The sequence below is a fragment of the Pogonomyrmex barbatus genome, unplaced genomic scaffold, assembly GCF_055798465.1.
Source record: "Pogonomyrmex barbatus isolate J1 unplaced genomic scaffold, ASM5579846v1 scaffold4, whole genome shotgun sequence".
Taxonomy (NCBI): Eukaryota; Metazoa; Arthropoda; class Insecta; order Hymenoptera; family Formicidae; genus Pogonomyrmex; species Pogonomyrmex barbatus.
In genome coordinates, this window is record NW_028297138.1 from 13,083,430 (window position 1) to 13,102,073 (window position 18,644).

Sequence of the window (18,644 nt, forward strand, 5' to 3'; positions counted from 1 at the left end):
ATCTTTATTTTCGTCAGGTAAGAATTGATCTGTATCCAATGACAACAGAGTTGGTCACTTTTTTGTCTTAAGTATATACAATAATCTATTAAATGTAAGTTTATATGTTAATGTCGATAAATACGCAAGAATTTTATCGCAAGCGAATTAAAAAATTCGCTTGAATTATTAAAATACTTTTTCTAGATTGCCTTCAAATGATCGCATGAGAAAAGTGTGTGGTGTGTGTGTGTGTGTGTGAAGAGAGGGAGGGAGGAGGAGGAACAGGAGGGAGGGAGGGAGGGAGGGAGGGAGGGAGGGAGGGAGGGAGGGAGGGAGGGAGGGAGGGAGAGAGAGAGAGAGAGAGAGAGAGAGAGAGAGAGAGAGAGAGAGAGAGAGAGAGAGAGAGAGAGAGAGAGAGAGAGAGAGAGAGAGAGAGAGAGAGAGAGAGAGAGAGAGAGAGAGAGAGAGAGAGAGAGAGAGAGAGAGAGAGAGAGAGAGAGACTGACTGACTATACACACACACACCGCGCGCGCGCGCGCGCGCGCGCGCGCGCACGCACGCACGCACGCACGCACGCACGCACGCACGCACGCACGCACGCACGCACGCACGCACGCACGCACGCACGCACGCACGCGCACACACACACACACACACACACGTCTGTGATGAATGGAGAAAAAAATGAATAGATAAATGACAGTTAGAATGAATGAATGAGTAAAAATTATTATAACCGCGTTTAATCAAAGTCATGTAGTTGATGTAAAAAAACAACGGCTTAACATGATTTAAGGATGAAATTTTTGATCGTGTAAATAACGTTCCTATGGATGTCAGGTACAAATCTTACAAGTAACTCGATCTAATTAATTTTCTCAAACGACATTCGTAAGTTTAATGCTCATTCGCGCATCCTAATATATCACGGGGAACACAATTTGCCCATGAGTTTCTAATAATAAACTTATTATATTGCAATTCGTCATCTTACATACTTTCAACAAAAGCATAAGACGAACACGTAAAGTGAATCTTATGAAATTAATATTTGGCACAGTGGCGTGCTGTGTGCAAATCACTCGAACAAGTAAAGTCCGAATGAAACACGTCTCATCTGATCCGCAAAAATCAATGAACAGATTTCACCTGATACATCATGGTGACACTTTAGATTATTACATATAGTAGGTTCTCTTTGTAAAATCAAGAGAGAATGGCCAAGATGCGCGACAACGTGACATCAATCGGATCTTCTACGAGCACTTTCGTAAGTAAATCCTTATAGTTATTCGCGCGATATTCAACAATGAATAAGGATACGGTGTTCATTCAACGGATCTGGCGTACTTATCAAAAATGTAGGCGTTTCAATTTTGTAAAAAGATTCCGCGAGAGAAACAAGAAGAAAACACAAAAGATATACGCCACCGTTTAGCCGAATGAAAACCTAAATGAATCAAAGAATAATCTAAGAGTACTGAACGCGAATATACGTAGTCAAGTATGTAAGAGTGACATTTATTCAGGATTGCACCGTCGCTAAACGCGTTGGCGTCGATGGTTGCAAATTCATTGTGCGGCATACCCAACCAGCGAGGTCTACGTTCTCCAATTCAGCTTTCTTTATCCACTCGTGATTCTAAAACATACAATCCGAAAAGACATTAAACTATCAACGTTTCATAAAATAAGAAATAGGGGCTAAATGGGAGATGTACCATTAATGTTTTCAAATCTGCCCTTTCATTTGGATTTCTCTTTAAACATCGATCGACGAAATCTATGAAAGCTTGGCTGAATAATCCGGCCGGCAGTCTCGGCGGTGGTTCATTGACTATTATTTCCAGCAGCTCGAATACCGCCAGAGGTTTGGGATTGTGCGTGTCTGTATGATAAAGAATCATCGATTATTCAAGAATATAATTATTTTTTTGTGACAATATACGAGAATACTGACAACGTCCCGTTGAACGTAGTCGCGGAATCGGCGTAGGCTCGCTGTCCGTCGTTGAATCTCCTCCTTCGTGTTTCACCCATTCCGGACCGAATATGATAGCTAAGAGCTTATCATCCGGTGGAGGTATAGGATACATACCAATTGCCATTTCCACTAGCGATACTCCAAGCGACCAAATGTCACTCTGCACTGAGTAATGCGTTCCCTGGAGTCTTTCTGGCTGAAAATGTTCGATATTAACTTTGAGGCGTATTTGTACGCGTAACACCCCCGAACGTACGTTCACCATGCCTGTGGCTTACCGACATGTAACTTCGCGTACCGACGAACGAATTGGCCATCGAATCGATCAATTGTCCGGAAACGCCAAAGTCGCAGATTTTGATTTCTCCCGCACTGTTGACCAAGATATTGCTCGGTTTTACGTCCCGATGCATTATAGCGTGTTTATCTCGCAGGTAACTTAAACCTTTCAAAACCTGTAAAAGAGAAACGATAACTCGCAACGACACGATCCGTAATCAGAAGTAAGCGAGTGATCGAGCAAACAAACAAACGAGCACTCGAGTTGGCAGTGAGATAACGGATCGTCGTAACTGCGACTGTCACGCGAAGAAAGAGGAGGAAGAGGAAGAGGAAGAGGAAGAGGAAGAGGAAGAGGAAGAGAAAAAGAGATTTTTGCATCGAGTGTCAAGTTGTACGTATCCATAAGAATATCCGTTGCGTTAAAAAAATGCAAGGCGTCTTCACGGCACAGCGAGTAACGCAGCAGTCGACTCGTGGGACTCTCATTCGGCATCAACCGGATAGGAGCATATCCTCCACACACCTGCACAAGAAGAAACTGACCGAGCAGGAGATACAAGAGTTGCATCAAGAATTGGAGACCGTCGATCACATTATAGCTTTGGAGGCTCTGTACGAGCGGCTGGGCACAAACGCGGAAACGGGCTTGACGAAAGAGCAGGCGTGCAGGATCATGGAACGAGACGGACCAAACGCTCTGTCACCACCCAAGGTTACACCGGAATATATCAAGTTTTTCAAATGCATGTTCCATGGATTCGCCTCGATGCTCTGGATTTGCGCGGTTCTGTGCTTCATCCTGTACGCCGTCACTCACTTGACGCGGGAGGTGGACATCGGTATCGCGTGGCTGGGTATAATCATCGTGCTGATATGCATCACCTCGGGAGTGTTCGCCTACATACAAGAGAGTAAAAATATCAAAGTGATGGAATCCTTCAAAATGATGGTGCCCACCTTCGCTACGGTGATTCGCGACGGCACGAAATCACGACTGGACACGGAAAAGTTGGTATTAGGCGACTTGGTGGAGATACGGATGGGCGATAAAATACCGGCCGACATTAGAATAATCGAGTGCCGCGGACTTAGAGTCGAGAACTCGAGCATCACCGGCGAGAGCGAGCCGGTGGTGCGCACCGATTATCCCACCGACAAGAATCCCCTCGAATCCGCCAACGTGGCCTTCTCCACATCGTTCGCTGTAGCGGGTGACGGCAGGGGAATCGTGATCGCCACAGGCGACCACACCATGATAGGCCGTCTGGCCGGTCTGACGTCGCAACTCGCAAAGATCGAGACACCGATCGCCAAGGAGATCGGACATTTCGTTCGAATCATTACAATCGTGGCGATTATATGCGGTCTGACGTTTTTCGGCTTGTCGCTGTTGCTCGATCCCAATATTACACGGGCGTTTACCTATCTGCTCGGTATAGTGATCGCCAATATACCCGAAGTCCTGCTGGTGACCGTGACGACAGTCTTGACGCTGACCGCTCAGAAAATGGCAAGTAAGAATTGTCTGGTGAAAAATCTCGAAGCGGTCGAGACTCTAGGTTCGACATCAATCATTTGCTCCGATAAGACGGGAACGCTCACGCAGAACAAAATGTCCGTGTCTAATCTCTGGTTCGGCCATACCAGGTATAACTTTCCACCAGGTCAGATAATCGGCGTCGAGAGAGATCTGTTGTTGGAAAAACCAGCTTTCGGCGCGATGCTAAGAGCCGCTACTCTCTGTCTACGCGCCGAATTCACCGCCGAGTCATTCATGTTGGCGCCTATCGAAGAGCGCGAGATCATCGGCGACGCGTCCGAGACAGGTATTCTCAAGTTCTGCGAGCACATTCATTCGACACAGCGATATCGTGAGGCTCATCCGAAAGTAGCTGAGATTCCTTTCAGCTCCGTGACCAAATATCATATGTCGATACATCGGGACGATACTTACGGCTACATCATGATCCTCAAGGGCGCCCCGGAAGTGATACTAGACAATTGCACGACGATATTGACGTCCGACGGGGAAACGAGAGAGATGACCGTCGACGATCACTCTATATCTCGTCGAGCCTGTCTCGAATTGGGCTATCTCGGTGAGCGCATCTTGGCGTATTGCGACTTGTATCTACCCGCCAGTGTATACGGACCGAATTACAAGTTCGACACCGACTCGCCCGCGTCTTACAACTTTCCCGTCAAGGAATACAGGTTCGTCGGGCTGATAAGTCTGCAGGATCCTCCGAGACCCGGTGTACCGGAGGCGGTGCACAAGTGTCGCACCGCCGGTATCAAGGTGATAATGGTGACGGGCGATCACCCGGTAACAGCGACGGCGATCGCCAAGAAAGTCGGTATCGTAAGCGAGAGTCACGAGACTCGTTACGAGCGAGCGCTCCTACAGAATAAATCTTACACTCAACTGATCGATTCTCAAATCGACATCGGGAGCGCGATCGTGATGACCGGCGCCGAATTGAGGAATATGGATGCGAGCGAATTGGATAACGTTGTACGCCGATATGAGGAAATCGTGTTCGCAAGGACGTCGCCTCAGCAAAAGCTACTGATCGTGGAGAGTTGTCAACGGCTGGGAGAGATCGTGGCGGTTACCGGCGACGGTGTCAACGACGCGCCGGCGTTGCGGAAGGCCGACATAGGGATAGCGATGGGAATCGCTGGCTCCGACGTCGCCAAGAACGCCGCGGATATGATACTTATGGATGACAATTTCGCGTCAATCGTCACCGGTGTCGAGGAGGGTCGCTTGATATTCGACAATTTGAAGAAATCGATCGCGTACACGTTGACATCGAGCGTTCCGGAGATGTTGCCCATGTTAAGCGGCCTGTTGTTCGCGATTCCCTTACCGCTGGTCATCGAGCTGGTTATTTGTATAGATGTCGGCACCGATCTCGTTCCCGCGATCGCTCTAGCCTACGAGAAGGCAGAGTCCGATATAATGCGTCGAGCGCCGAGAAATCCTCAGTACGACAAGCTCGTAAACAAACGTTTGATATCCGTCGCTTATGGTCAGATCGGAATGACGCAGTCATTTGCCGGATTTTACACTTACTTTATGGTGCTTATGATGAACGGCTTTATGCCCAATCGTTTGTGGGGCTTACGAATAGAATGGGAGAACCCATCCATCAACGATCTACAAGATTCCTGGGGCCAAACATGGTCCTATCAAAACAGAATGAATCTACTGATGGAAGCACAGAGTGGATATTTTCTTTCCATCGTCATAACGCAAATGATAGATCTGGTCATGTGCAAGACCAGACGCAATTCTATCTTTCAACAAGGAATGAGCAACTGGTTCGTCAATTTCTCCTTCGTTTTCGAAGTTATTCTAACAGGGTTGTTGCTCTATGTTCCAGGCACGGAGTACATATTCAAGACTATGCCATTGATGGTTTATTGGTATTGGCCTTGCTTGCCGCTAGGCGTATTCCTTTGGGTCTACGACGAATTGAGGCGTTTATGTATTCGTCTTTTTCCAGGTGGAATTATGGAAAGAGAAACATATTATTGAAACACACGCGTATTTTTTTTTTTTTTTTTTTTTTTTTCGTTATCTCACATGGTTATTTCCAGACACGAATAATTATATCCATAAACTCGCAACGTCTCGTCACGCCCTTTCTCAAGCGTGTCAGACAATCAGTCAGACAATCTCGATAACCGTTATCGTTACAGTTTATTATTATTCGCGGCACAATTGTAAAAGCAATCATCATTGTATTTATAAAATTTATCCCAACCGTGCGAGATTCCGTTTCGCTTATTTATATCGATAATAAAAATTTGACTTACAGCACATGTAATCGTACTTATCATGGCTTCCGGTATTCGCCCTGCTTTTTTCATTATTAGGTCCAACGATCCACCATCCATATATTCCATACATATACAAATTTCTCCCTCGCTAGAATAGACATTACAAGAATAGATACAGCTATGATTGGTATATCGTGCGGCATATGCACGATATACCATAAATCTTGAAAAGTAATCTTTAGAAAACGTAATCCTCCTTTTTCAAGAGTTTACCTGCAGAAAGCGCCATAAAATCCAACTATATGGGCAAAGTTACATTCATGAAGGACTTTCAATTCTCTAATTATTTGCTTCTTAACCGGTGGCTTCATTTCCAAGCGTATTTGCTGAAAAGTCCGTGATAAAAGTACCAAGCAAGTGCATTGCAAATTTCTAAGGATTTAAAAGTATACAATCGTTTACCTTCATCGCCATTATAAGACCATACTTTTTATGCTTGACTTTCACAACAACGCCACCATTACCCGAACCCAATTCACCCAATTTTTCAAAATCCTCGTCACACAATTCTCCAACTTTTTCTTTCTGTCCCAAGAAGCTCTCTAATCTTTTCTTTTGTTCCTCATCCATTTCCAAATCCTCCAATCTCTCTTGGATAGCATCTATGCTCATTGTACCTCTTATGCCACTGTAAGAAGGAAAATCGATCAACGTCTGAAAATTGAGATTAAAACATAGCTTCGTTAAAGTATACAGATTTTACGGAATCGAGTCAACGCGTGAGAATAAATTAGCTTACGATGTAAATCTGGCAACTACTTCATTTCGTCTGACGTGATTCGAGTTTCGAACAAAGTAGTTTTCGCGGATTTAAACCTGTCTTGTATAGAAATAACGTATTCAAGTATCATATGTACGTCGATACGTGGCGTATCCGCTTTTTTTTTTTTTTTTTAAATATGGATCAAAGATAAGTCAAAACTCACGTAGCAAATTGTCAATATCACTAATACTCGAACCTCGCTCGTGGACTTACTCGGACATCTCCGACGATTCCGGATACGTGGGTAAAGACGAAACTGGCGGTGACGGTGACGGCGATGGTATTGGTTCTATCGAGCCAGGTGGTAATGTCAAGTTGAGTTTGTTCTTTGACATTTGGTGGTGAATGTTTAAAAGCGTTTAAAAGGAAAAAGCACAGTACACTGCGTAAGATTATTACTCGACACCGAAATGAACTCGTGGGTCATGTAAGATTAATAGCGTTTCGCGTTTCCTTTCGAGTAAATCACATGAGATTTATCGAACAGTAGGAAATTATCGTGTCCGTCGATATTTCGCAATTTTCGCGCGAATCACAACACTCGCGCGAATCTCACGGCTGTATTCATGCCTGTATTTATGCCTTTCGTTTGCGTGAATTCATAAACTGCACGTTCGTTTGTTCGGCACTCGACATATCCTCGTTAACGAGAGCGAATTGTCAAATCGCAACTCGATAAATCCTTTCGTTCGTTAAAGATTTCATTATTTTAGGAACGATACGTTTCCGTTACGCGATAAGTGCAGGCGATCGTCGAAATTAGGATAACGACACAAAACGTCGTTAACCTAACGACAAGGGTGTGGAACACTGGCGTAAAGAGAAAAAGAGAGGTTATATGAATCTTCGCGGGAACCGCAAGAATGGGTGCATTCGATACCGCGACTGTCCATCGCAGGTGAGCAGTAGTCACATAAACGCGATTGGTTCCTACATATCGATTTAGTCGATTCAACAAATCAAGTCAAGCTGTTACTATCTCGTTCAATAAGAGTACTGGATGTATCATTTCAGTATAACTTAACTGGAAGAACATCGAAAAACAAGGTTGAAATTTCAGAGGTTTTCGCGTTTCAGAGGTTTTATACGTACGATACATACGATCGTGATTTTTTTTTTTTGTGATATAGGATACATACGGCCAGATGTGGCGAAGTGTATACGTCTCACCTCAATCTATAATTTACGTCACATATATTGTACTACACGGCGCGAAAATGCGTTTAGTGGAATTCAGTCTATGGGTGTGTTCGAAAATGTGATAACGGCATCGACAATGGTGGTTTCGAAATTCCAAAATAATTACACGACAATTTCCATAAAAAAAAAAGAGGGGATAATGTTGGTAGTAACAAAAATCTTTAGACAACACAATTTAATTTCTGTGAATTGGTAATACTGTAAGTAGTAATCTGTTATCGCATGCGGCGTAATTTGCGTAAGCGTAATGTAACGTCCGCGGAAAATTAAAACTTACGGACGTTCATCCGAAATGATGTAGATGCAGTCGAGCAGTACCTTAGATTAACGCATGCGCGATTTTAAATATTACATATAACCTATCATTTTACGGTTTTATCATTTTATATATATATATTTTTTTTTTTTTTTTTTTTTTTTATAACTTTTATTATTAAGATAATTAAGTTAATAATAAAGCGAGAATACATTTTCTTTCGTTTTGTGATAAAAGATATAATTTTATTTTATTACTATTATTACTGTTTTCTTTTGGAGAATATAATTTTATAACGTAATTTTCTTTTTTCTCGAATCGCCTCTTCTTCGGCTTTCGATATTGCAACTGTAGAAGAGCAAAGGAGTGTTCGACGATCTTAGTTTATATTAAAGGGGAGGTTTATCGCACTCAAAATATTCCTAATATAAGCTTTCCAACGAAGGGCTAGCTCGGAGTCTTTCGTTGCGCAATGAAAATTTAACTGACGAAAACGCTAAATGAATTCTCGTTTTGCAATAATAAGATTTATTATAAAGAGATATCATTAATGATATCTCCGAAAAATATTAGGACTTAGCTTTATTTTTCTTTCTTTTCCATTTATCTTTTTCTATTTTCGCGTAAATAACCGTAACAAACCGAAATAAAATGCTCAATCGAGAAGTGCTTTGTTTGCCCCTTCCCTTTGTATCGGGCCCTACCCTAAAGATACGACTTGGATGCAAACACGGCAGTTGCCAAATCGTCAGAGAGTGCACTGTTTCAAATCGCTGAATTTTATAATTATAAAGGAAAAGTGAAAGGAAAGGAAAAGGAAATTACTAGAAGTCTAATACGTTAATAACTTATTTCAAACAATTTAAGGCAATTATTGCTTCTAATATTATTTGGAATATTACTTGATTTGCTTATATTATACTATTTGATTTTCTCATTTTATTATTCAATTTGCTTATATTATACTACTGATTTTCTTATATAATACTATTTGATTTGCTAATATTTTATTATTTGATTTATTTATATTATACTATTGATTTTCTTATATTATATTATTCGAACTGCTTATATTGTATTATTAATATCTTTTTTTTTTTTTTTTCGTTTTAATATTACTACATATATAAATTTTAGAGATAACTTTGAATTTAATTATAATATTTACATCGCATTTCACTATTATTAATATTTGATATTTTTATATTGGATGAATTGTATATCATTCATATAATTATCACATCTACGTCAATCTATATTTAATGGCAATATCTCTAGTTACACACACACACACACACACACACACATATATATATATATATATATATTAATATCCTTGAATCGTATATCTGAATTTACACATTATTTCCTTGTTATTTCTATTTAATATTTTTTGATTTATATTTCCATTTCACATATAATTAAGTTAATACCACCCTTATCTTTTGCATCGATCAAATATTCGCATATATGTGAATCTGTATTCTAGATATCATGGCATCATTTTATTCATCATTATAATTTACGATATAAATCTCATTAATACTCTCGTTATTATTATCATTTCCTTATTAACATTATTTCAATGTAACTATTTATTCGTGTAACATTTAATATTTTACGATAATCTAAGAAATCATTTGTTTTTATAAGTCATAAATAACTTTTGAATTATAATTTCATAACCAATTACAATCATAACTTTACAATACAATATTATATCACGATTATTATATTAACAAAACATTATTTTCCTGTGATTTTTGCTCGGTCACGGGTTGTAATCTGGAAATATAGTTTGTAATCGAATTTAGTATGTCATTGAACATAAATACACTAGATATCCTTTTCTTAAAACTTATTAATTGTTTTATGCAATCTCGGGACGTAAGAATAGTATCGTTCTTATTTATATTGAATGCGTCATCGCCGCTGCATCGTCACAAATAAATGTAATACATGAGTGAGCACTAAAGGTGAATTTTCATTGAGCGTATCACGTGCGTGTCATCTGTGCGTAACGAATTGATCAATTAAAAAAATTCAATTTTATTGTATCATTTTATTGTATTATTTGACGCGACCACTTGTATGACATATCGGTTAAATTGCTCGACATTTTAGATACAAAAGAATTCCCCACAAGAAAAAAATTGAACACAAATTAGGTACGTTTATAATTCTACAAACATAAATTAAAGAAAATAACATTAAAATAAAAATAATATATTAATATATGCAAAAGTAAATATATATAGGGTGATTCAGAACAACCCTGTGTCTTTGCAAGAATGTACTCCTTAATTAATTCTGAGACGATTTTTCCTCTATGAAAATTTTGTCCGACGCTTACATTTAAAATTATAAAAAAAAAAAAGTTAGCGAATAACGAGATGCGTATGGAAGGTAAGCAGATACAACTCATCGTCCGACGCAGGCGATTATTGCAGGGTGTTCGCTGCGTTGATGTGTTTATTATGCGATAGTGTACCTATGCGATTTCTCACTTACTTTTTTTTTTTTTTTTTTTTTGCTTGTTGGTTGTATTTTGGCTAACCTAATAGACTCGTCCTAACCAAATTTATCGAAAGTTAGGATGGGAAGGTTAGGTTAGGTTAGGTTAGGTTACACGTTTCTGCATTATTTTTGGGAAAAAATTTTTTTCGAAGTTAACGTTCATACTTCGGGTGGTGGTAGGGGAGGGTCCGAGGATGACGACCGCCATATTGGTTTGGGGGGGAGGGGGGAAGTTTCGGTCCTCCCCTGTAGCCACTAAACGAGGTGATGGAGGGGGATGGGGGGTGTGCGGCTGGGTTCCCCTCGGCGAGACCTTGAACCACCCCCACCCCCACCCCTCCACCCCTCCCCCTCCGTTGGCTACCGGGTGGTGGGGTTCTCGTCGAAACTTCGAGACGCCGTATCTCCGGTGTTTATGAATTCTTAACGACGAGCCACGGCTCGTTCGAAAGGGCTCGTCGAGCTCTACAAATAAGTCCTATGACTTTTTTCGATCCGACCAATAGTTTTCGAGATACGGATCCCCACTCCGGGGAGCATCGACCCGTCGTAGCTCGGAAACGGTGGGGGATAGGGGGTCGGGTCGCAGGACCAAAGTGGCAGGTCTCGTCGAGCTCTACGGCATGGCCCCACCCCTCGTCTCGAAGCGTGAAATTTTTTTTTTTTTTTTTTACTTTTTTTACCATAACTCCCCAACCAGCGGGTATTAAGGGACGGCCCTGTGGGGTCTCGTAGCGGTCGGTCAGCCGCGTCGAACGAGCGCAGGCTCGTCGTTAAGAATTCATAAACAAAAAAGTTACGGCGTAAAGAGTGGGACTCTACTTTGAGCGACGGTAACTGGGAAGGGGGGGACGATAAGGGGGTGGGTCAGAGGACCAAAATGGTAGCTCCGGTCGAGCTCTATCGTCCACCGTGGAGAACCAGATTTTGATTTTTTTTTTTTTTTTTTGAAAATTTTTCCAAGTTTCTTTTTTTTTTTTTTTCATTTATTTTTTAAGTCAGGACGAGTACAAGTCAGGACGAGAACAAGTCAGGACGAGTACAAGTCAGGACGAGAACAAGTCAGGACGAGTACAAGTCAGGTCGAGTCTGGTTAGGTTACACGTTTCTGCATTATTTTTGGGAAAAAATTTTTTTCGAAGTTAACGTTCATACTTCGGGTGGTGGTAGGGGAGGGTCCGAGGATGACGACCGCCATATTGGTTTGGGGGGGAGGGGGGAAGTTTCGGTCCTCCCCTGTAGCCACTAAACGAGGTGATGGAGGGGGATGGGGGGTGTGCGGCTGGGTTCCCCTCGGCGAGACCTTGAACCACCCCCACCCCCACCCCTCCACCCCTCCCCCTCCGTTGGCTACCGGGTGGTGGGGTTCTCGTCGAAACTTCGAGACGCCGTATCTCCGGTGTTTATGAATTCTTAACGACGAGCCACGGCTCGTTCGAAAGGGCTCGTCGAGCTCTACAAATAAGTCCTATGACTTTTTTCGATCCGACCAATAGTTTTCGAGATACGGATCCCCACTCCGGGGAGCATCGACCCGTCGTAGCTCGGAAACGGTGGGGGATAGGGGGTCGGGTCGCAGGACCAAAGTGGCAGGTCTCGTCGAGCTCTACGGCATGGCCCCACCCCTCGTCTCGAAGCGTGAAATTTTTTTTTTTTTTTTTTACTTTTTTTACCATAACTCCCCAACCAGCGGGTATTAAGGGACGGCCCTGTGGGGTCTCGTAGCGGTCGGTCAGCCGCGTCGAACGAGCGCAGGCTCGTCGTTAAGAATTCATAAACAAAAAAGTTACGGCGTAAAGAGTGGGACTCTACTTTGAGCGACGGTAACTGGGAAGGGGGGGACGATAAGGGGGTGGGTCAGAGGACCAAAATGGTAGCTCCGGTCGAGCTCTATCGTCCACCGTGGAGAACCAGATTTTGATTTTTTTTTTTTTTTTTTGAAAATTTTTCCAAGTTTCTTTTTTTTTTTTTTTCATTTATTTTTTAAGTCAGGACGAGTACAAGTCAGGACGAGAACAAGTCAGGACGAGTACAAGTCAGGACGAGAACAAGTCAGGACGAGTACAAGTCAGGTCGAGTCTGGTTAGGTTACACGTTTCTGCATTATTTTTGGGAAAAAATTTTTTTCGAAGTTAACGTTCATACTTCGGGTGGTGGTAGGGGAGGGTCCGAGGATGACGACCGCCATATTGGTTTGGGGGGGAGGGGGGAAGTTTCGGTCCTCCCCTGTAGCCACTAAACGAGGTGATGGAGGGGGATGGGGGGTGTGCGGCTGGGTTCCCCTCGGCGAGACCTTGAACCACCCCCACCCCCACCCCTCCACCCCTCCCCCTCCGTTGGCTACCGGGTGGTGGGGTTCTCGTCGAAACTTCGAGACGCCGTATCTCCGGTGTTTATGAATTCTTAACGACGAGCCACGGCTCGTTCGAAAGGGCTCGTCGAGCTCTACAAATAAGTCCTATGACTTTTTTCGATCCGACCAATAGTTTTCGAGATACGGATCCCCACTCCGGGGAGCATCGACCCGTCGTAGCTCGGAAACGGTGGGGGATAGGGGGTCGGGTCGCAGGACCAAAGTGGCAGGTCTCGTCGAGCTCTACGGCATGGCCCCACCCCTCGTCTCGAAGCGTGAAATTTTTTTTTTTTTTTTTTACTTTTTTTACCATAACTCCCCAACCAGCGGGTATTAAGGGACGGCCCTGTGGGGTCTCGTAGCGGTCGGTCAGCCGCGTCGAACGAGCGCAGGCTCGTCGTTAAGAATTCATAAACAAAAAAGTTACGGCGTAAAGAGTGGGACTCTACTTTGAGCGACGGTAACTGGGAAGGGGGGGACGATAAGGGGGTGGGTCAGAGGACCAAAATGGTAGCTCCGGTCGAGCTCTATCGTCCACCGTGGAGAACCAGATTTTGATTTTTTTTTTTTTTTTTTGAAAATTTTTCCAAGTTTCTTTTTTTTTTTTTTTCATTTATTTTTTAAGTCAGGACGAGTACAAGTCAGGACGAGAACAAGTCAGGACGAGTACAAGTCAGGACGAGAACAAGTCAGGACGAGTACAAGTCAGGTCGAGTCTGGTTAGGTTACACGTTTCTGCATTATTTTTGGGAAAAAATTTTTTTCGAAGTTAACGTTCATACTTCGGGTGGTGGTAGGGGAGGGTCCGAGGATGACGACCGCCATATTGGTTTGGGGGGGAGGGGGGAAGTTTCGGTCCTCCCCTGTAGCCACTAAACGAGGTGATGGAGGGGGATGGGGGGTGTGCGGCTGGGTTCCCCTCGGCGAGACCTTGAACCACCCCCACCCCCACCCCTCCACCCCTCCCCCTCCGTTGGCTACCGGGTGGTGGGGTTCTCGTCGAAACTTCGAGACGCCGTATCTCCGGTGTTTATGAATTCTTAACGACGAGCCACGGCTCGTTCGAAAGGGCTCGTCGAGCTCTACAAATAAGTCCTATGACTTTTTTCGATCCGACCAATAGTTTTCGAGATACGGATCCCCACTCCGGGGAGCATCGACCCGTCGTAGCTCGGAAACGGTGGGGGATAGGGGGTCGGGTCGCAGGACCAAAGTGGCAGGTCTCGTCGAGCTCTACGGCATGGCCCCACCCCTCGTCTCGAAGCGTGAAATTTTTTTTTTTTTTTTTTACTTTTTTTACCATAACTCCCCAACCAGCGGGTATTAAGGGACGGCCCTGTGGGGTCTCGTAGCGGTCGGTCAGCCGCGTCGAACGAGCGCAGGCTCGTCGTTAAGAATTCATAAACAAAAAAGTTACGGCGTAAAGAGTGGGACTCTACTTTGAGCGACGGTAACTGGGAAGGGGGGGACGATAAGGGGGTGGGTCAGAGGACCAAAATGGTAGCTCCGGTCGAGCTCTATCGTCCACCGTGGAGAACCAGATTTTGATTTTTTTTTTTTTTTTTTGAAAATTTTTCCAAGTTTCTTTTTTTTTTTTTTTCATTTATTTTTTAAGTCAGGACGAGTACAAGTCAGGACGAGAACAAGTCAGGACGAGTACAAGTCAGGACGAGAACAAGTCAGGACGAGTACAAGTCAGGTCGAGTCTGGTTAGGTTAGGTTAGGTTACACGTTTCTGCATTATTTTTGGGAAAAAATTTTTTTCGAAGTTAACGTTCATACTTCGGGTGGTGGTAGGGGAGGGTCCGAGGATGACGACCGCCATATTGGTTTGGGGGGGAGGGGGGAAGTTTCGGTCCTCCCCTGTAGCCACTAAACGAGGTGATGGAGGGGGATGGGGGGTGTGCGGCTGGGTTCCCCTCGGCGAGACCTTGAACCACCCCCACCCCCACCCCTCCACCCCTCCCCCTCCGTTGGCTACCGGGTGGTGGGGTTCTCGTCGAAACTTCGAGACGCCGTATCTCCGGTGTTTATGAATTCTTAACGACGAGCCACGGCTCGTTCGAAAGGGCTCGTCGAGCTCTACAAATAAGTCCTATGACTTTTTTCGATCCGACCAATAGTTTTCGAGATACGGATCCCCACTCCGGGGAGCATCGACCCGTCGTAGCTCGGAAACGGTGGGGGATAGGGGGTCGGGTCGCAGGACCAAAGTGGCAGGTCTCGTCGAGCTCTACGGCATGGCCCCACCCCTCGTCTCGAAGCGTGAAATTTTTTTTTTTTTTTTTTACTTTTTTTACCATAACTCCCCAACCAGCGGGTATTAAGGGACGGCCCTGTGGGGTCTCGTAGCGGTCGGTCAGCCGCGTCGAACGAGCGCAGGCTCGTCGTTAAGAATTCATAAACAAAAAAGTTACGGCGTAAAGAGTGGGACTCTACTTTGAGCGACGGTAACTGGGAAGGGGGGGACGATAAGGGGGTGGGTCAGAGGACCAAAATGGTAGCTCCGGTCGAGCTCTATCGTCCACCGTGGAGAACCAGATTTTGATTTTTTTTTTTTTTTTTTGAAAATTTTTCCAAGTTTCTTTTTTTTTTTTTTTCATTTATTTTTTAAGTCAGGACGAGTACAAGTCAGGACGAGAACAAGTCAGGACGAGTACAAGTCAGGACGAGAACAAGTCAGGACGAGTACAAGTCAGGTCGAGTCTGGTTAGGTTACACGTTTCTGCATTATTTTTGGGAAAAAATTTTTTTCGAAGTTAACGTTCATACTTCGGGTGGTGGTAGGGGAGGGCCCGAGGATGACGACCGCCATATTGGTTTGGGGGGGGAGGGGGGAAGTTTCGGTCCTCCCCCGTAGCCACTAAACGAGGTGATGGAGGGGGATGGGGGGTGTGCGGCTGGGTTCCCCTCGGCGAGACCTTGAACCACCCCCACCCCCACCCCTCCACCCCTCCCCCTCCGTTAGCTACCGGGTGGTGGGGTTCTCGTCGAAACTTCGAGACGCCGTATCTCCGGTGTTTATGAATTCTTAACGACGAGCCACGGCTCGTTCGAAAGGGCTCGTCGAGCTCTACAAATAAGTCCTATGACTTTTTTCGATCCGACCAATAGTTTTCGAGATACGGATCCCCACTCCGGGGAGCATCGACCCGTCGTAGCTCGGAAACGGTGGGGGATAGGGGGTCGGGTCGCAGGACCAAAGTGGCAGGTCTCGTCGAGCTCTACGGCATGGCCCCACCCCTCGTCTCGAAGCGTGAAATTTTTTTTTTTTTTTTTTACTTTTTTTACCATAACTCCCCAACCAGCGGGTATTAAGGGACGGCCCTGTGGGGTCTCGTAGCGGTCGGTCAGCCGCGTCGAACGAGCGCAGGCTCGTCGTTAAGAATTCATAAACAAAAAAGTTACGGCGTAAAGAGTGGGACTCTACTTTGAGCGACGGTAACTGGGAAGGGGGGGACGATAAGGGGGTGGGTCAGAGGACCAAAATGGTAGCTCCGGTCGAGCTCTATCGTCCACCGTGGAGAACCAGATTTTGACTTTTTTTTTTTTTTTTTTGAAAATTTTTCTGTTTCTTTTTTTTTTTTTTTTCATATATTTTTTAAGTCAGGACGAGTACAAGTCAGGACGAGTACAAGTCAGGACGAGTACAAGTCAGGACGAGTACAAGTCAGGACGAGTACAAGTCAGGTTAGGTTAGGTTAGGTTACACGTTTCTGCATTATTTTTGGGAAAAAATTTTTTTCGAAGTTAACGTTCATACTTCGGGTGGTGGTAGGGGAGGGCCCGAGGATGACGACCGCCATATTGGTTTGGGGGGGGAGGGGGGAAGTTTCGGTCCTCCCCCGTAGCCACTAAACGAGGTGATGGAGGGGGATGGGGGGTGTGCGGCTGGGTTCCCCTCGGCGAGACCTTGAACCACCCCCACCCCCACCCCTCCACCCCTCCCCCTCCGTTAGCTACCGGGTGGTGGGGTTCTCGTCGAAACTTCGAGACGCCGTATCTCCGGTGTTTATGAATTCTTAACGACGAGCCACGGCTCGTTCGAAAGGGCTCGTCGAGCTCTACAAATAAGTCCTATGACTTTTTTCGATCCGACCAATAGTTTTCGAGATACGGATCCCCACTCCGGGGAGCATCGACCCGTCGTAGCTCGGAAACGGTGGGGGATAGGGGGTCGGGTCGCAGGACCAAAGTGGCAGGTCTCGTCGAGCTCTACGGCATGGCCCCACCCCTCGTCTCGAAGCGTGAAATTTTTTTTTTTTTTTTTTACTTTTTTTACCATAACTCCCCAACCAGCGGGTATTAAGGGACGGCCCTGTGGGGTCTCGTAGCGGTCGGTCAGCCGCGTCGAACGAGCGCAGGCTCGTCGTTAAGAATTCATAAACAAAAAAGTTACGGCGTAAAGAGTGGGACTCTACTTTGAGCGACGGTAACTGGGAAGGGGGGGACGATAAGGGGGTGGGTCAGAGGACCAAAATGGTAGCTCCGGTCGAGCTCTATCGTCCACCGTGGAGAACCAGATTTTGACTTTTTTTTTTTTTTTTTTGAAAATTTTTCTGTTTCTTTTTTTTTTTTTTTTCATATATTTTTTAAGTCAGGACGAGTACAAGTCAGGACGAGTACAAGTCAGGACGAGTACAAGTCAGGACGAGTACAAGTCAGGACGAGTACAAGTCAGGTTAGGTTACACGTTTCTGCATTATTTTTGGGAAAAAATTTTTTTCGAAGTTAACGTTCATACTTCGGGTGGTGGTAGGGGAGGGCCCGAGGATGACGACCGCCATATTGGTTTGGGGGGGGAGGGGGGAAGTTTCGGTCCTCCCCCGTAGCCACTAAACGAGGTGATGGAGGGGGATGGGGGGTGTGCGGCTGGGTTCCCCTCGGCGAGACCTTGAACCACCCCCACCCCCACCCCTCCACCCCTCCCCCTCCGTTAGCTACCGGGTGGTGGGGTTCTCGTCGAAACTTCGAGACGCCGTATCTCCGGTGTTTATGAATTCTTAACGACGAGCCACGGCTCGTTCGAAAGGGCTCGTCGAGCTCTACAAATAAGTCCTATGACTTTTTTCGATCCGACCAATAGTTTTCGAGATACGGATCCCCACTCCGGGGAGCATCGACCCGTCGTAGCTCGGAAACGGTGGGGGATAGGGGGTCGGGTCGCAGGACCAAAGTGGCAGGTCTCGTCGAGCTCTACGGCATGGCCCCACCCCTCGTCTCGAAGCGTGAAATTTTTTTTTTTTTTTTTTACTTTTTTTACCATAACTCCCCAACCAGCGGGTATTAAGGGACGGCCCTGTGGGGTCTCGTAGCGGTCGGTCAGCCGCGTCGAACGAGCGCAGGCTCGTCGTTAAGAATTCATAAACAAAAAAGTTACGGCGTAAAGAGTGGGACTCTACTTTGAGCGACGGTAACTGGGAAGGGGGGGACGATAAGGGGGTGGGTCAGAGGACC

General features: G+C 45.1%; 2 protein-coding genes across 3 annotated transcripts; one reads left to right on the plus strand and one right to left on the minus strand.

Moving 5' to 3' along the window:
• Dsor1 (mitogen-activated protein kinase kinase 1) lies at window positions 1-7,878 on the minus strand. 2 transcript variants are annotated; one of them, XM_011633325.3, is made up of 8 exons: window positions 7,075-7,878; window positions 6,501-6,726; window positions 6,312-6,424; window positions 6,075-6,186; window positions 2,246-2,422; window positions 1,944-2,163; window positions 1,705-1,871; window positions 1-1,625 (listed from the first exon to the last, which is right to left on the minus strand). In XM_011633325.3, the coding sequence occupies exons 1-8, from the start codon at window positions 7,194-7,196 to the stop codon at window positions 1,509-1,511; spliced, it is 1,254 nt and encodes a 417-aa protein (XP_011631627.2). In that variant the 5' UTR covers window positions 7,197-7,878; the 3' UTR covers window positions 1-1,508. The 2 variants fall into 2 exon arrangements, with proteins under 2 accessions (XP_011631627.2, XP_088936734.1); XM_089080608.1 differs by having other exon boundaries at window positions 7,025-7,166.
• On the plus strand, window positions 2,593-6,080 carry LOC105423550 (sodium/potassium-transporting ATPase subunit alpha). Its single transcript, XM_011633324.3, has one exon. It carries the CDS (start codon window positions 2,677-2,679, stop codon window positions 5,791-5,793), a length of 3,117 nt encoding a protein of 1,038 aa, XP_011631626.2. The 5' UTR covers window positions 2,593-2,676; the 3' UTR covers window positions 5,794-6,080.
• Window positions 7,879-18,644: the final 10,766 nt, after the last annotated feature.

What these genes read in the sequence shown, in the direction of transcription:
- LOC105423550 (XM_011633324.3), top strand. Translation starts at nt 2,677, where the DNA reads ATGCAAGGCGTCTTCACGGCACAGCGAGTAACGCAGCAGTCGACTCGT.
- Dsor1 (XM_011633325.3), bottom strand. Translation starts at nt 7,196, where the DNA reads ATGTCAAAGAACAAACTCAACTTGACATTACCACCTGGCTCGATAGAA. An exon ending in TTTTATGGCGCTTTCTGCAG is followed by an intron (nt 6,187 to 6,311) that starts GTAAACTCTTGA and finishes TGTCTATTCTAG; the next exon opens with CGAGGGAGAAATTTGTATAT. An exon ending in TAAGTACGATTACATGTGCT is followed by an intron (nt 2,423 to 6,074) that starts GTAAGTCAAATT and finishes TCTCTTTTACAG; the next exon opens with GTTTTGAAAGGTTTAAGTTA.